General features: G+C 39.6%; 1 protein-coding gene and 2 long non-coding RNA genes across 6 annotated transcripts in view; 2 read left to right on the top strand and 1 right to left on the bottom strand.

The window, feature by feature from the left end:
- The window catches only part of LOC149461570 (uncharacterized), a 522,205-nt gene that overhangs the window by 348,304 nt on the left and 157,583 nt on the right, over positions 1–16,318 (top strand). The window lies entirely within an intron of this gene.
- Positions 1–16,318, top strand: part of LOC149461571 (uncharacterized) — a 139,783-nt gene that overhangs the window by 66,623 nt on the left and 56,842 nt on the right. The window lies entirely within an intron of this gene.
- Positions 1–16,318, bottom strand: part of ZDHHC21 (zDHHC palmitoyltransferase 21) — a 76,454-nt gene that overhangs the window by 46,941 nt on the left and 13,195 nt on the right. The window contains exons 3-5 of one of the 2 annotated variants that reach the window (XM_089678086.1): positions 8,453–8,551; positions 3,484–3,595; positions 899–1,037 (exon numbers count right to left, since the gene is read on the bottom strand). In XM_089678086.1, the coding sequence (XP_089534212.1) occupies positions 899–1,037; positions 3,484–3,595; positions 8,453–8,551 (350 nt within the window). Of the gene's footprint in view, positions 1–898; positions 1,038–3,483; positions 3,596–6,968; positions 8,047–8,452; positions 8,552–16,318 lie in introns of those variants that run through there. The other variant, XM_089678088.1, reaches the window with a different exon arrangement.

Genomic DNA, 16,318 nt, shown 5'->3' with positions numbered 1-16,318 from the left:
GGATTTATCCCCTTCCCGACTAGACATTTTCTGCGATACGGCACTGCATTACTTTAACTGATAATTGTGCTCTCATGCAATGCTGCACCCAAATGAAATTTATGTCCTTTTTTCCCCACAAATAGAGCTTTCTTTTGGTGTCATTTGATCAACTGTGAAATTTGTACATTTTTTGCGCTATAAACAAAATAATACCGACAATTTTGAAAAAAACACAAACAATATTTTTTACTTTTTGCTATAAAACATATCCATGTATTCTGCTGCATGTCTTCGCTAAACAAAATCCCAATCTATGGCCAGGACCCGGTGGTCGACATCTGTAGCCACCAATGGCGGCGCAGGTAGGGCGGTGTGTGCACACGTTCCCTACCCGGAGATGCAAAATCACACACATACATACATCTATATATATATATATATATATATATATATATATATATATATATATATATATATATATATATATATATATATATATATATATATATATACACACACACACACACATCTATATATCTATATACACACACACACACATCTATATATCTATATACACATCTATATATCTATATACACATCTATATATCTATATACACATCTATATATATATATACACATCTATATCTATATATACATATATATATATATATATATATATATATATATATATATACACATATATATATACACATATATATATATACATACACACACACACACACATATACACACACACATACACGTAATTTTTTGCAGCTCTGCCACCCTGTAGCAGTATTTCTGCTATAGGGCGGTCGGGAATCTGTTAAGCTGGTTTATGAAGTGTAAACATTTGAATTAATTATAAAGAGCAGTATTCTATATTTATACATAGTATGATATGAACGTTTCCTACCCAGTTGATGGTTTTCAAAGGGATGAAGTAGTAGTAGTGGCAGAAATCCAGAATGAGAGTGTAACCACTAAGAAGCTGAGTGTAAAAGCAGAGCTGGAGGAACAGCCAGTGATTGTCTTCTCCAACACAATTGTTTATCCTGTAGAAAAACATGAGATAACTCCTGGAAATATATTTTATAACACACACAGTCTCATAAAAGATACTTGTGAAACCATCTATTTTAAATTCTCATAAGAAAAAATGGAGAAAAGAAAGCATTACATAAAGTAAAAAAGTATGCCAATTTAAATTTTCCTGGACTTAGGCCTTGTTTACAAGGCTGTCAAATAATGTGCAGCCACTGCATCCCAACAAACATGACTGGGACTGCCTACATACAGATGAATGGAATACCTGTGCATCTAATGCGGGAAAAACAGCCCTGCACATGGATATACACTTAGATATGCCTGCATGAACAAGGCCTTACAGGCAAATTTAGACCCCTAACCAATCACCAAGGTTTTCGACATTCCAATTAGATCTCTACATAGCATAAGAGGATTGGGAGGGGCAGATCTTCTATAAAAGAGCCCTTTCCATTGCGGCTCCAAGATAAGATTTAAAGCTGTGAGTTAATCTTACACTAGTTCTCTGGTTGCCATTGTTCCCTGCCAAGATCCAGTAGCCAGAGGCAGAAATAAATGCACTCTCCACCAAAAGTAAAATTACTAATATATTTGTATTATGTATTTTTTAGCTCTGTCACTGCCAAAACCATTTTTTGGAAACATTCTAAAATGCACTGCTTGTTTACATGACATACATTTTCAAAATTTTCTAAAAACAAATGAAAGAAAATTAACCAGAAACAAAACATAGTAGTTGCAGTTTTTTTTTATCTTGCACAAATGTTTATCAATTTTTTTTTTATATAAAAATGATACCAAATAGGTCAAGACTCAAACCTTTGTGTGCCTGGAACATGGCAACAATCTACAAATACCCCAAATTATCTAACACAAGTCAAACTTTTTGAATGAAGGCCCTAGAATTATTCCTATGCATAGCACAATTGGTGTTTAAGTACACGTATGCTCCATATGTACAGGTTTGTGTGTGTATTGGTGTTGGAGGGGGCGCAGTGGATTTAAATTTATTTTGCACTTTTTCACTGTCATAAGGGGGCTGATAAGAATGCTGTGTGAGACCGCTTTTTTAGTGACAGGTATCCGTTTTGGAGAAATCCAGAGTCTTCTAGACCCCCCATGCCTTCCTGGCACTTAGGCAACTTTAAAGAACACCACATTCTCAGGTCTTTAGCTTCATCCAGCTCTCTTAGCCAGGAACGGATAGCTCTAAACCCAGATGTGCTTAGAGCTGAACGCATCCAGGTTAATACTGTACAGGAGAGATAAAGGAACATGTGTTCCTCCATCTCTCCCTGCTCTCCTTCTTAATGTGTATTTCTGCTCTCGGGCTAAACAGCATGGGCTAAACAGTCCCTTTATTGCAATGATGAAAGATATGGAGGGGTTACCATTGCTGGCTGCCTTCTGCAAATGATAGTTGCTTGGTTGTAACTCAGACTCTATCTAAATTAACGATCCAGAACAGATTTTAAACTAATGAAGGCAGTATAAGGTCAGGAAAAGTCTCACAAAAGGTTTTCTTTAAGTGCTGGTTCACATTGCTGCAAATTCTATGCAAATCAGATGTGTTCAGAAAAGCAGAGATTCACATGTAATGTCAAAAAGCATTATTTTCAATAAGGCCTGTTCACATATATGCACTGCGAATTTGATCGGTCCAAAAAAAGGTCCTGTGTGAGTTGCGTGCACATTTCATCACATGCTATGCACAGTCCCCGCTGCCTACAGGTGGATTCCACTGTCATGCTGCTGCTAATTCATTTATCCTCCAACTGAATAAGATTATTATTTTATAGGTCTGGCTACTGGTTAAGCTACTGTGATCCATAACAATGTATTTATAATAGTATTGTGGTTATGTTTTGCCTCATAATTTTTCCCTGTTTTCCATCTGTAATCAATCATAGGTGATTTGATTACATAGAAGTCAAAGCAGAACTGCAGTCGCTCAATCAGCATTGGCCATTTTTAATCCACATGCTGCTAATGATAGAATACTATAGTATATTTACTGGTCTAAAACTTTTTTTTTTTTACACATTTCTTCAGTCACGGTCTGGTTTCCATGCCTAGGCAAATGATGTCCTACATCCCAGGTGTTCTTCATGGGAAATGGGGATGGGGGGAGGGGGGAAGGTTGGGGGTGTCTCTCAGCTAAGCACACTCTCCTGCTTGCATGCCTGAGTTAAGGGCAAATGGACTCCAGAGAGTAAATTCATCTGCCCTTACTTAAATTGGCTGCTGCCTGAAATGCTAGGAGGGGTGTTTTTCAAAGTGATTTCTCAGCACAATAAAGCATGGAGGCATGGATGGATGCAGGAGTTCGATGTGAATATTAACAAAAAAAAAATATAATAAAGAAAAACTAAAAAATCAAAACGTGTTTTTGGTTTGTGCTGCTCAGAAGCACTGTAGTTCCGCTTTAATCTTTTGATAAAGTGGGGTCATTACCAAGGACAGTGGTGATCCATCCTTCTGACACAGTGCCCACATCGACTGCAGTGGTGAGAGCGTTTTGGTCTCATCAAGTTGCATTTGTTGCACAATTCCCAATAGTCTTTTTCTAGAAAACAAAATAAAAATTTTACATTTCTAAAAACAGGTTAAAAAAAAAAAAAAAAAACATATAGGTCGACACCTGAATGCAGTTTGGTTAAATGTAATTTATTAAGGCAGCAAAACAGGAATTTACTCCCCATAACCCTAAGCCCTGGTTCACACCAACATGGTGTGGGAAACACAATTGCAATGTGGTGCGGGAAATGCACAGGATTCGCAGCATCACGTTCATGCGATCCAGTGCAGGTGTCAAAACACTATGTGATTGCCAGAAATCGCATCACATGGGTAAGAACACCCATGCAATACGATTCAGGTGCAGATTTAAGAGAAAAAAAAAAAAAAAGTCCTGCAACTTTTTGGTGCAAATGCGATTCGAGCCATACAAAGTGTATGGCTCAAATTGCACCACAAAGATATTTGCATGCAATTTGCACACAAATGTGATGCGATTCCTGTGCAAATTACATGCGGTGTCCTGCACCGCAGTGTGAACCGGCTGTAAGGCTTACAGAGTTGTTTGCAGAAAGGCATTTCCTTAGTTTAGTAGCCAGGTAACTCATGCATGACAAGCTGATGTCTAATGTCAGTACGCAGCTATAAGTACCAGATAAAGGTGTCTGACTCCCCCTTCAGTGATCTTCTGGCACTCTCCAATTACAGAAACTGTACTGAGGTCTTTAATAAAGAAATAATAGGGAGCGCTTGGTTGTGAATAGCTGCTAGCATTAAGGGAAAACCTCTCACCATCAAAATGAATAATTTATATAAAATGCATCGCTAAAATTAACATGAGGTGACTGACGTGAGCGCTGGATTGCGCAAACGTGATATAAAGATATACAGTGTATTGTCGTGAACTGACGTATGGATAAGTGAAACAATAAACAAATATATAAGTAAACTGGAACTGGTAATATGATTGCACTCACCAGAAGCGCATGTATATTATCCCTTGTGGTCATCTGGGTACAGGTAAGGATAGTGGAATTACCTGGTACACAGACAGCATACAAGGCAACTCCAGACCTCTGCGGCGTGATGTCAATACTAAAATAGTAGGGAGGAGCCTTGCCACATTGACGTCACGCCGCAGAGGCCGCATGGAAGGCCGGCGGCTATTTTGACTATTCCCAAGAGTGAGTGCTGACAGCTATTCATTGCTCTGTTTTACTCTGTTCCCGTTTCATTTAATAAAATACTACACTATTAGAACCTTATTGTTTCTGGCTTGTCAATAAACCTCCAAGGTGGAGATATCCAGATTTTCTGAGCTGTTTTATCCGGTGGTGTGGGAATACCATGGAGCTATTGCTGGATGCTGAGAGGGTCCTGTGAGAAACATCTGGAGTTGCCTTGTATGCTGACTATCTGCCAGATGATTTCACTATCCTTACCTGTACCCAGATGACCACAAGGGATAATATATATACATGCGCTTTATTATTGCACTTCTGGTGAGTGCAATCATATTACCAGTTCCAGTCACGGATTTCACTAGCACAGATTCCACAGATTTTTGGACTTTTATTTATATTGCTGATTATATGTCAATAATATTTTCCAAACACCAAAGTCACTATTTTACTTATATATTTATTTATTGTTTCACTTATCCATACGTCAGTTCACGACGATACACTGTATATCTCTATATCACTTATAGCACAATCAAGCGCTCACGTCAGACACCTCATGTTATTTTTAGCGCTGCATTTTATAGATTGAGTGCTTTGCTTTAATAAATATGGATATGAATAGAACAGACCTACACTACACTTATTTACAGTCTACTTAGCAATGTAACCATTGGTTATCAAGTCACTCAATTTGCAGTGTGCTGAAAAGAAGGGTGCTGCTAAGGAGAAGACTTCTAACAAACAATTAAATTGTTCAGTAGCTGAATATGAAAGAAAAAGAAAAAAAAAAAAAAAAAAAAACACCTCAAGCAGCTCAACCATTAGGTCCCTAATGAGAAAAATAACTAGTCTGGCTGTCTGTCAATGTCTTTTATAAAAGTAGAGAAATAGGAAACTTGATTTCACAAGCGGATTGGTTATAACACATTTTTCCACAACTTGGCAGTAGAATGAAAACCTCACTTGCATATTAAACGGTGTATATTAAAGAAAATAGAATGTACAGCATTTCCTTGTTACATGGAATGTTTTGAACCTACTGTCGAACATTATTTTGATAATTATACAGTTGTATTGAGCATAATAACAGAGTCAAACTCAACAGTTGCTATGGTGATAAAATTGATCAAACACAGCAGAACACCCACTTCTATCCAGTCTGCTTGCTTGTTTTGTAGTTCCTAGGAATGTGAACATGTCCATAGCATATTAGATTATTGTTCAAGCAACAAAGAATGGCTCACTATTCAGGTAACGTAGCAAAAGAAGAGGAAATTAAGGCTTGGCAGCACTGCATCTGTGTTTATACTAAAGCTGCAACTCTTACACTTGTATTCTCAGGTAATGCTTCACTGAACAGTTAAAAAAAAAAAAAAAAGAAAAAAAAAAAAAAAAAAATGAGGAAGGTGGTGTATACACCAGACAACATAAATCAAACATTCCAATTTAAGTGTATATCAAACCAAAATTCAATTAAAAAAAAAGTATTATATATTCAATCCATGTACGTCTCCGCAATACATGCACATTTCCCCAATGTTTTATTCATGCAGCAAGTACAGAAAAATACCTGGTGATGTGCCAGAAATTCGGTGAGTTCCTAATTTCCTTTTATGGGCTGATAACCGCATCTGCTGCACTGAAATCCCAAGCAGTATTATAAGCCCTGCCCACGTTTTCCACTGCTGCACTGTCTCATGCCACATGCATACATTTATTTCATTACCAGGAAAACAAGGCTGCTGACTTGACTCCCAAAAGCCTACCTGCACATCGGGAGATGTAGTTCTGGAGGGAGTACCAATGTTAATAAGAACTGAGCTCCCAGCATCAGTCTTGTATTAAATTTACATGCTTGGTGATATTACAGGGAGCAGGAGCCAAGGTAAGGCCAAAAACCGATGAATAGGTAATTACCTTGGGATCTCTCATTTGCAGGTTTCTTTGTTAGCATACTGGCCTGTTTTGTGCAAACCACAGGTACTACAAGACAAGCAGTTAACATCCCTGAGATATGATAGCAGGCAGAACCTACCACAACAAACCATACATGTCAGTTCTGGCCAAAACAATGGATGGCCAATTCTGCTGCAGGTCAGAGCAACAGAGGTTGAAATGGAGATGCCTCTGGTTTCTTGATCTACTGTTTAAGTGTTTAGGCAGCTACACTTCATGAACTAGGCCAGGTGAAAAAATGCATGTTACTTACACTGACCTCCATGTACCTGAATTACTGACCTGATCTAAGTGACATCCAAATCCTATTGGCCTTTTCCTTGACTCTCCAAAAGTGTTGCCATAGAAACTGATGGAGACCTCTCTCATATCAGAATGACAAGATGGTCACAGGTCCCAAACATCATACCGGAGAATTTAAGAGACGTGTTAGGTACATGGTTCCCAGCTAGTATTTATTGTACATTAGAGGGTATTTCAGATGAGATTAGATGCAACTTAACCACTTCCAGACCGGACACTTTTACCCCCTTCCTGACCAGGGTAATTTTCAGCTTTCAGCGCTATCACACTTTGAATGAAAATTGCGCGGTCATGCAACACTGTACCCATATGAATTTTTTACCATTTTTTTGAGACAGATAAAGCTTTATTTTGGTGGTATTTATTCACCGCTGGGATTTTTATTTTTTTTGCTATGTAAATGGAAAAGTCCCAAAATTTTGAAAAAAAGCGTTTTTTTATAAAATTTTGCAAATAAATAATATTCCATCATAAATCTTGGCCACAATTTATTCCATTATCTTTTTAGTAAAAAAAAAAAAATCCAAATTAGTTTATAACCAAAAATTATCATTTTTAAACATTTTTTTTTACATTTTTATTTTTTATTTATTTTTTTTACATACTGTCACCCTAGCAGTACAGTGTCACCATGGTGACACTGTACTACTTGTGGGGGGTGATGAAGATTTTTTTTTTTTTTTTTTTACACCGATTGCTTTTACATCCTATATGGGTATAAAAGCAATCATTTCTCTTTCTCTCTGTCTGCATTCTTGCACTCATTGAGAAGTACTGAGTGAGCTGTGATTGGTCACAGCTTGTCACATTATACAAGGCTGTTGTGAATAGCCTTGTACCATGTGACCTCTGTGATCATTCACAGATTTCACACGTAGTAAGCAATGATGTCACAAGTGACATCTTGCTTACTACTTTGCATGTGATCACTGATTGGCCAATCAGTGATCACATGATCGGGACCTCGTACAGAGGTCCCGTCCGACGATCGGTGTTTCACTGTGTCCGGAGGACACAGCGGGCACCGGATCGCGGTGCTGCGCGCTCCCATTGAGCGCGCACAAGCAGGGTGCGGGGAGGACGTTTATAAACAGCCACCCGACCCTGCAGTGCCACCGTCCGGCCGTTTATATGCAACGGCCAGTCGGGAAGTGGTTAAGCTACATAAAGTCAACAAAAAACAGTAACACATTTTTGCAATCACTAAATATGTGAAATAGTCAAACATTCGTAGTTATATAAAAAGTTAGGGGTATACAACCTAAGGGGACTTGCTCCAGGGGGTACTCTGTGTTCAATTTTTTTTTTAATGGGTATATATTGAGAAAAAAAAGAAGGCTGTTAGATTACATTATCTAGTATTCATTTTGCCTGGTGCGGTCATATAACATGTGCAGGGTATTTGTTTGCCCAGCTCACAGCAAAAAGCCAGCTCTCGCAGAAAATCTCATTTTACAGCTCACCTCTGAGGGGGATTTTAGGACACTCTAGTAATTTGCCAGGGTCCGCGGTGGATGCTCTTAAAAGCGAGACCACACAAAATAAGGAGGCACCGTAGTAAGCTGAAAAACAAAGCATAAAATTAATTTTACATCATCATTATTAAATATAAAACACCAGAGTATTCACAGTTTTTCTATATTATCTTACTAGGTGAATGAAGATGTCTTTTAAAAGGAGTAGTAAACCACTGCTTTTCATACTAGCACATTATGAAACACTTACCTTGGAATGAAGCCCTCCAGCAGCGCACTGTTACCACTGACAGGACTTCCATCTTCCCCTGGTCTTTCTTCCAGGTTTGCTGGCTCCAGTCCTTGGAATAGCTGAGCCGCGATGATGTCATTCCGTGCATACGCACAGAAGACGCTGTTTATAGCACACAGCTCTGAAGGGACGACACGAGTGCCGTCCCTCCAGAGTGCACGTGCAGGTGATGTCACCAGCTGCATCCAGTGTGAATATTGCCTAAACAGAGTTCTGTGAATAATTGAACTACAAGTCCTTTGTTCCACTTCAACAGATGGCTTGTAGTTCTCAATGACCTGAGAGGGTGAATGTGAGTGTCCTCATAGTTCATGGATTCATCCTGCTCTTCGACAGCTGTCTGCCCAGAAGGTATGGGCAGACAACTCGACTGAGAGCCTGCATGATCCTCACTTTGCACATTGCAGATCATAAGTGCAATGCTCTGCAGGTTCCTAAGAAAGAAAAAAATATATATATATATGCACAAAAGTGCACCTAACCCTTAACAGACTGTCAGTGTACCACAGCACCACAGCCCATTTTGTTTGCTTTACACATGTAAACCACAGCATCTGTTTTGATAATTTTATGGCTTTAAAGTGAACCTGTGCTTTGCCAACGCAGGATAAAAACAAAACAAAAAAACCCAAAAGGTTCACGTTAATGTTACCACTATAGTAAACTTCCCTTTGCTCCCTTAACGGGAACCTTGGATTGAAAGGTTTGCCCTCTCCACTCATAGATTCTGTTTCATTCATGGAAGCTATAGTACTAGCTTCAATAAATGGAGAGCAGGGCAGGAAGGACAGGCGTAGTCGGGCGCTCTTGATGAGTTCCTGTCAGAGCTCTCTCGGTTCTACTAACGCTCACTGCACGATTACAGCAGGAAGGGTGGGCATAGGGACATCGCAGGGGGAAGATTTCTGTTAAACCAGGAAACAACAGCACAATGGACATGTTACATTAAAGGTGAGCAATATCTCTTGTGCTGATTTTTTTTCAAAGTAAACTTAGGGGGAGATTTACTAAAACTGGTGCAGATAGAATCTGGTGTAGCTGTGCATAGAATCAGCTTCTAACTTCAGATTGTTCAATTAAGCTTTGACAATAAAACCTAGAGGTTTTTATGCAAAGCTGCACCAGATTCTGTGTGCATCAACTCTTAGATTGTAAGCTCCAAGGAGCAGGGCCCTCCTAACCATCTTGTATTGAACTGTATTGTTGCTGTATTGTCTCCCGTTATATTGTAAAGTGCTGAGCAAACCGTTGGCGCTATATAAATCCTGTGTAATAATCATAATTTTTAGTAAGTCACCCCCAAAGTCTTTAAGAAAACTACATAAAAGCAGTGTTAGTGCTCGTAATAGACTGCATTCCATAGATCATTTATATTTTGCTCATTTTTCCACACTAACAATTTAAGCAATTAGATTATTTCTGCTGATTGCATTGTGATATTGAACAAAAAATAGCTTTTCAATAGAAATGGAAAACAATGACTATAATCTTGACCATGCAAGTGATATTCTTTTAAATCATAAGATTTTTTTTCTGATAAAATAGACTACAAAAATAAAACAAAAATACAAGACAAACAACAGTCTGGTAATTTTGCTGAGGAACTGTAAAAAAAAAAAAAAAATTTGAACTGTAGTTTTACATACAACTAGCACATGAACCTGAATGTGCAGTGGTACGTGAATGCCTAGGTTAACGTAATTTTCGGTCTACGAATGAAAATAATGCCTCAGTTTACAAATGTATTACTAATTTTTTTCACAATACGAAGTGTATGTCAGTGCTGATTTTTTAATGCAATTGGATTTTTTTTTTTTTGTTTTTCACTATAGCTCACAAGATTAGCTGTTACTTTCCCCGAAGTTACAGAAAACTTTGTTTCTTTTAAGAAACTAAAAGGAAACACGGTTTCTTTTAACTTGGGGAAATAAACTAAAAGAAAACTCTCTCTTTTAGCTGGGGGAAGTGAAAGCTGAATTACATTTAAAAACCAGCACCATCCCCCTCCCATGCATACCAAGTCCTTCGGGTCTGGTACAGATTTTGAGGGGAACTCCCACACCAAAATTGAAAGAAAAAAAAAAAAAATTGTGTGGGGGTTCCCCCCCCAAAATCCATAACAGGCCCTTATCCAAGCATGCAGCCCGGCAGGTCAGGAAAGGGGGGGCAGGGGAAGACAAGCTAGCACCCTCCCCTCCTCCTGAAAATACCAGGCCACATGCCCTCTACATGGGCCTCTTCCCCACAAACCTGGCCGGTGGTTGTGGGGGGTCTACGGGCAGGGGGCTTATTAGAATCTGTAAGCCTCTTTAACAAGGGCCCCCCACCACCTATGTGAATATGGGGTACATGGTACCGCTACTCAGTCACAAAAAAAGTAGCGTGGAAAAAAAAAAAAAAAAAAAAAAAAAAAGAAGGACAGGAACCAGTCTTCGACAAGGCCTTTATTAAAAGAAAAATCTAAAAGAATGTCCCCTGCAGTAGATACGTCAATCACGATGCCCTCCGCCGCTGCCGACCCGAAAAGAAAAAAAAAAAAAAAAAAGTTCAGTTACCAACAATGGCTGCCAGCCCTCTGCCTATGAGCTGGCTTGACAGTTCTTAAATATGTAAGGGGCGGGGCCACCCAGGGACATCAGGCATGTGACCGTACCCCATGTGACATCAATGATGTGACATGGGGAAGGGTGACTCGGGTGATGTCACTGGGTGACTTCGCCCCTTACCTATTTAAGAACTGTCAAACCACCGGAGCAGGCAGAAGACTGGAAGCCATCGTCTGAAGTGTTGGTTTTTTTTTTTTTTTTTTTTTTAAATTTAATTCTTTTTTCAGGTCGGTGGCAGCGGTGGTGACGGCGGCCATCTTGATTGACGTTGGATCTACTGCTGGGGATATTCTTTTAGTTTTTTTGTCTGATAAAGGACTTGTCAAAAACAGTGTCCTGTCTTTTGTCACACTACACAGTTTGTTTTTGTGAATGAGTAGCGGGACCATGTACCCCATACTCATTCACATAGGGAGGGGGTGCGGGATCTGTCAACTACAGCCAGTGAGGAAAGGGCAGGGAAGAGCCCTGACTGTGTGTCTTATGGACATAGAGCCAGGCTCGGGAGCGAGCACGCACCAGTGGCCGCATAGCAAGAGGCTTGCTATTGGGAGCACTGGTCAAGGGGGAGTAGCCAGGAGCGTCAGCAGGGTACCTGAGAAGAGGATCAGGGCTACTCAGTGCAAAACAACTGCACAGAGCAGGTAAGTATGACATTTTTTTTTTTTTTTTTAAAACTGCTGAACCTTTAATATCACTTTAAACTGGCTACCTAGCCTCCCACTTATGTAATATTAAGGAGAGGGCTAGGAAATTATGTTTACCCTAATTAACCCTTCCTGTACTATGTTGGTAGACCTCATTACCAGTTGTAAACTGGAGTTGAACACAGTCCTCACAAAAAGGTTAAAGATCCTGAGGATTAGATTCAGTACGGTATGATGAGGGGAAACTCAGTATGTCCCCACTTTTCCCCCCTCTGAAATTGATTAGATCAGCTTGCAGGTCTGAATAATCCTGCTCCAAAAGAAACAACTAGAAAAAGGTAAGAAAGGTTTCTGAATGTATTTTATATTAGGTATATTGTGTGCATTGGAAAACAGAGGGGGGGTTTCCCAGTTTGGCTGCAAAAATGGACATATACTTTAAGACTGGTCAAGTCTGCTTTAGAACAGGCACTGCATGATTGGAACTGCCCCAGTTCAAGTAATTCTGGGAATCAGTCATCAAGAAAAACAAACAATCTAAAGAAAATAAGTGACATGGCAGTGGCCTAATTGTGCAGTGGTGTGAAGTAACTGTATTCTGAAAAGGAAAGGTCCTTATTTAAGAGAACAGCTTTGTGCCATGTCCCAAGAAAAGAAAGAAAAATATATATGCCTGAAACACACAGAAGAAAGCTGGAAATAAAACAAGGGAATGCATGTTATTTATTTAGAATTCACTGTTCGAACTAATAGGGCAAATAAAAATACTTGACCTGCATGGATATTTGTTACAGTGAGGAACACCCTGCGATTTTGCAAGTTCTCCCACTTAGAAATCATGGAGGGGTCTGAAATTCACATTGTAGGTGCATTTCCACTCTGAGAGACAGAATTTAAAAAAATTCAGAAAATCACATTGTATGGATTTTTAAAGAATGTATTTGTCTTGCACTGCTGAAGTATTTGAACACCTAAGAAACAGCAGGAATTCTGGCTCTCAAAGACCTGTTACTGTGCCTTTAAAAAGTCCACCTCTACTTCACTCATTAATTTAACTTAGTAGCACCTGTCTGAGCTCTTTAAAGACACCTGTCCACCCCACAGTCAGACACCGACTACTACCATGGGCAAGACCAAAGAGCTGTCAAAAGACACCAGAGACAAAATTGTGGACCTCCATAAGCCTGGAAAGGGCTACGGGGCAATTGCCAAGCAGCTTGGTGAAAATAGATCAACTGTTGGAGCAATTGTTAGAAAATGGAAGAGGCTAAAGACGACTGTCAGTCTCCCTCGGACTGGGGCTCCATGCAAGATTTCACCTCGTGGAGTATCACTGATAAGAAAGGTGAGGAATCAGCCCAGAACTACAAGGGAGGAGATGGTCAATGACATGAAGAGAGCTGGGACCACAGTTTCAAAGGTCACGGTCGGTAGAACACTACGTCGTCATGGTTTCAAATCATGCATTGCACGGAAGGTTCCCCTGCTCAAGTCATCACATGTCCAGGCCCGTCTGAAGTTTGCCAATGACCATCTGGATGATCCAGAGGAGGCATGGGAAAAAGTCATGTGGTCAGATGAGACCAAAGTAGAACTTTTTGGTCTAAACTTCACTCGTTGTGTTTGGAGGAAAAAGAAGGATGAGTTACATCCCAAGAACACCATCCCTACTGTGAAGCATGGGGGTAACGTCATGCTTTGGGGGTTCTTTTCTGCGAAGGGGACAGGACAACTGCACTGTATTAAGGAGAGGATGAATGGGGCCATTTATTGTGAGATTTTGAGCAACAACCTCCCTCCCTCAGTCAGAGCATTGAAGATGGGTCGTGGCTGGGTCTTCCAACATGACAACGACCCTAAGCACACAGCCAGGATAACCAAGGAGTGGCTCCGTAAGAAGCATATCAAGGTTCTGGAGTGGCCTAGCCAGTCTTCAGACCTAAATCGAATAGAACATCTTTGGAGGGAGCTGAAACTCTGTGTTGCTCAGCGACAGAACCGAAAACTGACAGATCTAGAGGAGATCTCTGTGGAGGAGTGGGCCAAAATCCCTGTTGCAGTGTGTGCAAACCTGGTCAAGAACTACAGGAAACATTTGACCTCTGTAATTGCAAACAAAGGCTTCTGTACCAAATATTAACACTGATTTTCTCAGGTGTTCAAATACTTATGTTCAGCATTGCAAGACAAATAACTTCTTTAAAAATCATACAATGTGATTTCCTGAATTTTTTTTCAATTCTGTCTCTCAGAGTGGGAATGCACCTACAATATGAATTTCAGACCCCTCCATGATTTCTTAGTGGGAGAACTTGCAAAATCGCAGGGTTATCTAATACTTCTGTTCCTCACTGTATATCATCATGTAGGAAAACGATTTACAGGATTAAATCAGTGCAGCACTCAAAACACAGCAAACAATGAGGCACATTACCCATCCTGGGGAACACATGGAGGTTTGCATTACAGGCCTGCCCAACTAGAAGGCAGATACACTGGCTTCAATACTTTGCCTCACTGATATACAAGTAGCATGTATTCTGACTGGTTGTATCATTGTTCGGGTCAGCGACTCAAAACTATTGTGTCTCCATGAGATTTCCCTTTACTTCCTGTTCCAGATATGCAACAGAAAATGACAAAGAAAAGCTATTAAAAATTTTTCAAAGAAATCCGCTTTAACTTACGTTGTCTTCCACGCTAAGCGGTTGCCAGTGAAATATTTCCCAGATATTCTCTCTGGTGACAACTAAAATGTTGGCTTTTCCATCAATTTCTCAGTGACATTGGTCACCAGGAAAAATAGAAAGAGGGCTATTCCCCACCAGAAGGACAAAAAGCAATAAAAAAAACAAATCTGACAGAGGTTCTAATCTTACAATAAACATATTTGGCAATACTGTATATAAGCTTTAAGACTGCTGTAGACAAAACAGTGCAATATGTATCAAAGAAATATGAATTTACATATATGATATATATCTGCCCTAAACAGTGCACAGGTTCAAAAAGTGTGTGCATGTACTGTATGTGTGTAAGCATGCAAAAGAACTGTGTAAAAGACTGTAAAATAGTTTCATAAAAAAAACAGCATACTGGTTACCATGATATTTATTTAAATTATAGGTTAACAACGTATGATCTGTCTTTTGAGTAAATTAACTGTGAAAATATCACCTGTAGCCAACTGGCAGAACTAATTAAGCTGGGTTAAAAGAAAAAAAAAAAAAGAAAAAAAAAGGGAAAAAAAAGAAAAAAAAAAAAAAGGGAAGAAAAAGAAAAAAAAAAGGAAAAAAAAAGGAAAAAAAGAAGATAAAGACAAAGTTGTTAGGACAGCTCATAACCCCTCCTGCTCCCAGCAATCCTCGGTTTTTAGCAAGTAATGGGAGGAAAATGCCAAGACAGAGGGAAGGGGTGAAATATGTCCTGCATTGTACGCCAGGAAAAGGATTTTACAGGCAAGTCAAAAATTCTTATTTTTGAATCTTGTAGTACAGGATATAGGCTTTTCTAAGCCTTAGCTATTGGATGTCCCCAAGCAATACAACTGAGGGGGCAGACAACATAGCAAACAAAGCTATTAGGCACAAAAACAAAAGGAACCAGGTGTCCAACTCAGAGCAGCTTTAAGCACCTTATGGCTGAAGTTGGCATCAGCATATGTCTGTACATCCACATGGTAATCCTTTACAAACGTGTGCACAGAAGACCAAGTGGTTGCTTTGCAAATTTCAAAAACAAATGCCTTGTCCTGAAAAGCCCAAAAGTCACTGGCTGAATGATTTCATTTATCCCCACCAGGGAAAGCAGTGTTCTATGCTTCAAGGCATAAGCTTTAGTGATAAATTCCCTAATTCACCTAGAGATGGTTAGAGGAAAAGCAGGACAGCCCTCATGGATGTCGGCAGGTAGGACAGAGGACCAGAGGTTTAGATGGATGCAGAGAGATAAACTCTTACTGTGCTTTATACAGCTCAACTGTGTGGAGAGATCTGTTTTGGAGAAATGAGGCTTTAAAATAAGGTAGCCATTTCTGAGACCAGTCTAGCGGACATGACAGCCACAAGAAAAACTACCATTTGAGTAAGCTTGGCCATGGGAATATCCAAGCAGGCTTAAAGGGAGACTTTTGTAAAGCCTACAGGACCAAAATTAGGATACCAAGGTGAAACAGGTGTAATAATAGGAGTAGCAATGTGAACCACCCCCTGAACAAAGGCCTTTTACGAAGGAATGGGTGGCTAAATGGTCACTGAAAGAGAATGGCCAATGCCAAGACTTGACCCTTCAGAGTGCTCAAGGCCAAATG

This window comes from Staurois parvus, unplaced genomic scaffold, assembly GCF_062004578.1.
Source record: "Staurois parvus isolate SC_StPar_1 unplaced genomic scaffold, SC_StPar_1.0 ptg000198l, whole genome shotgun sequence".
NCBI classification, from domain to species: domain Eukaryota; kingdom Metazoa; phylum Chordata; class Amphibia; order Anura; family Ranidae; genus Staurois; species Staurois parvus.
The sequence above is the reverse complement of the archived record's forward strand: the minus strand, read 5'-3'. Positions and strand labels throughout refer to the sequence as shown.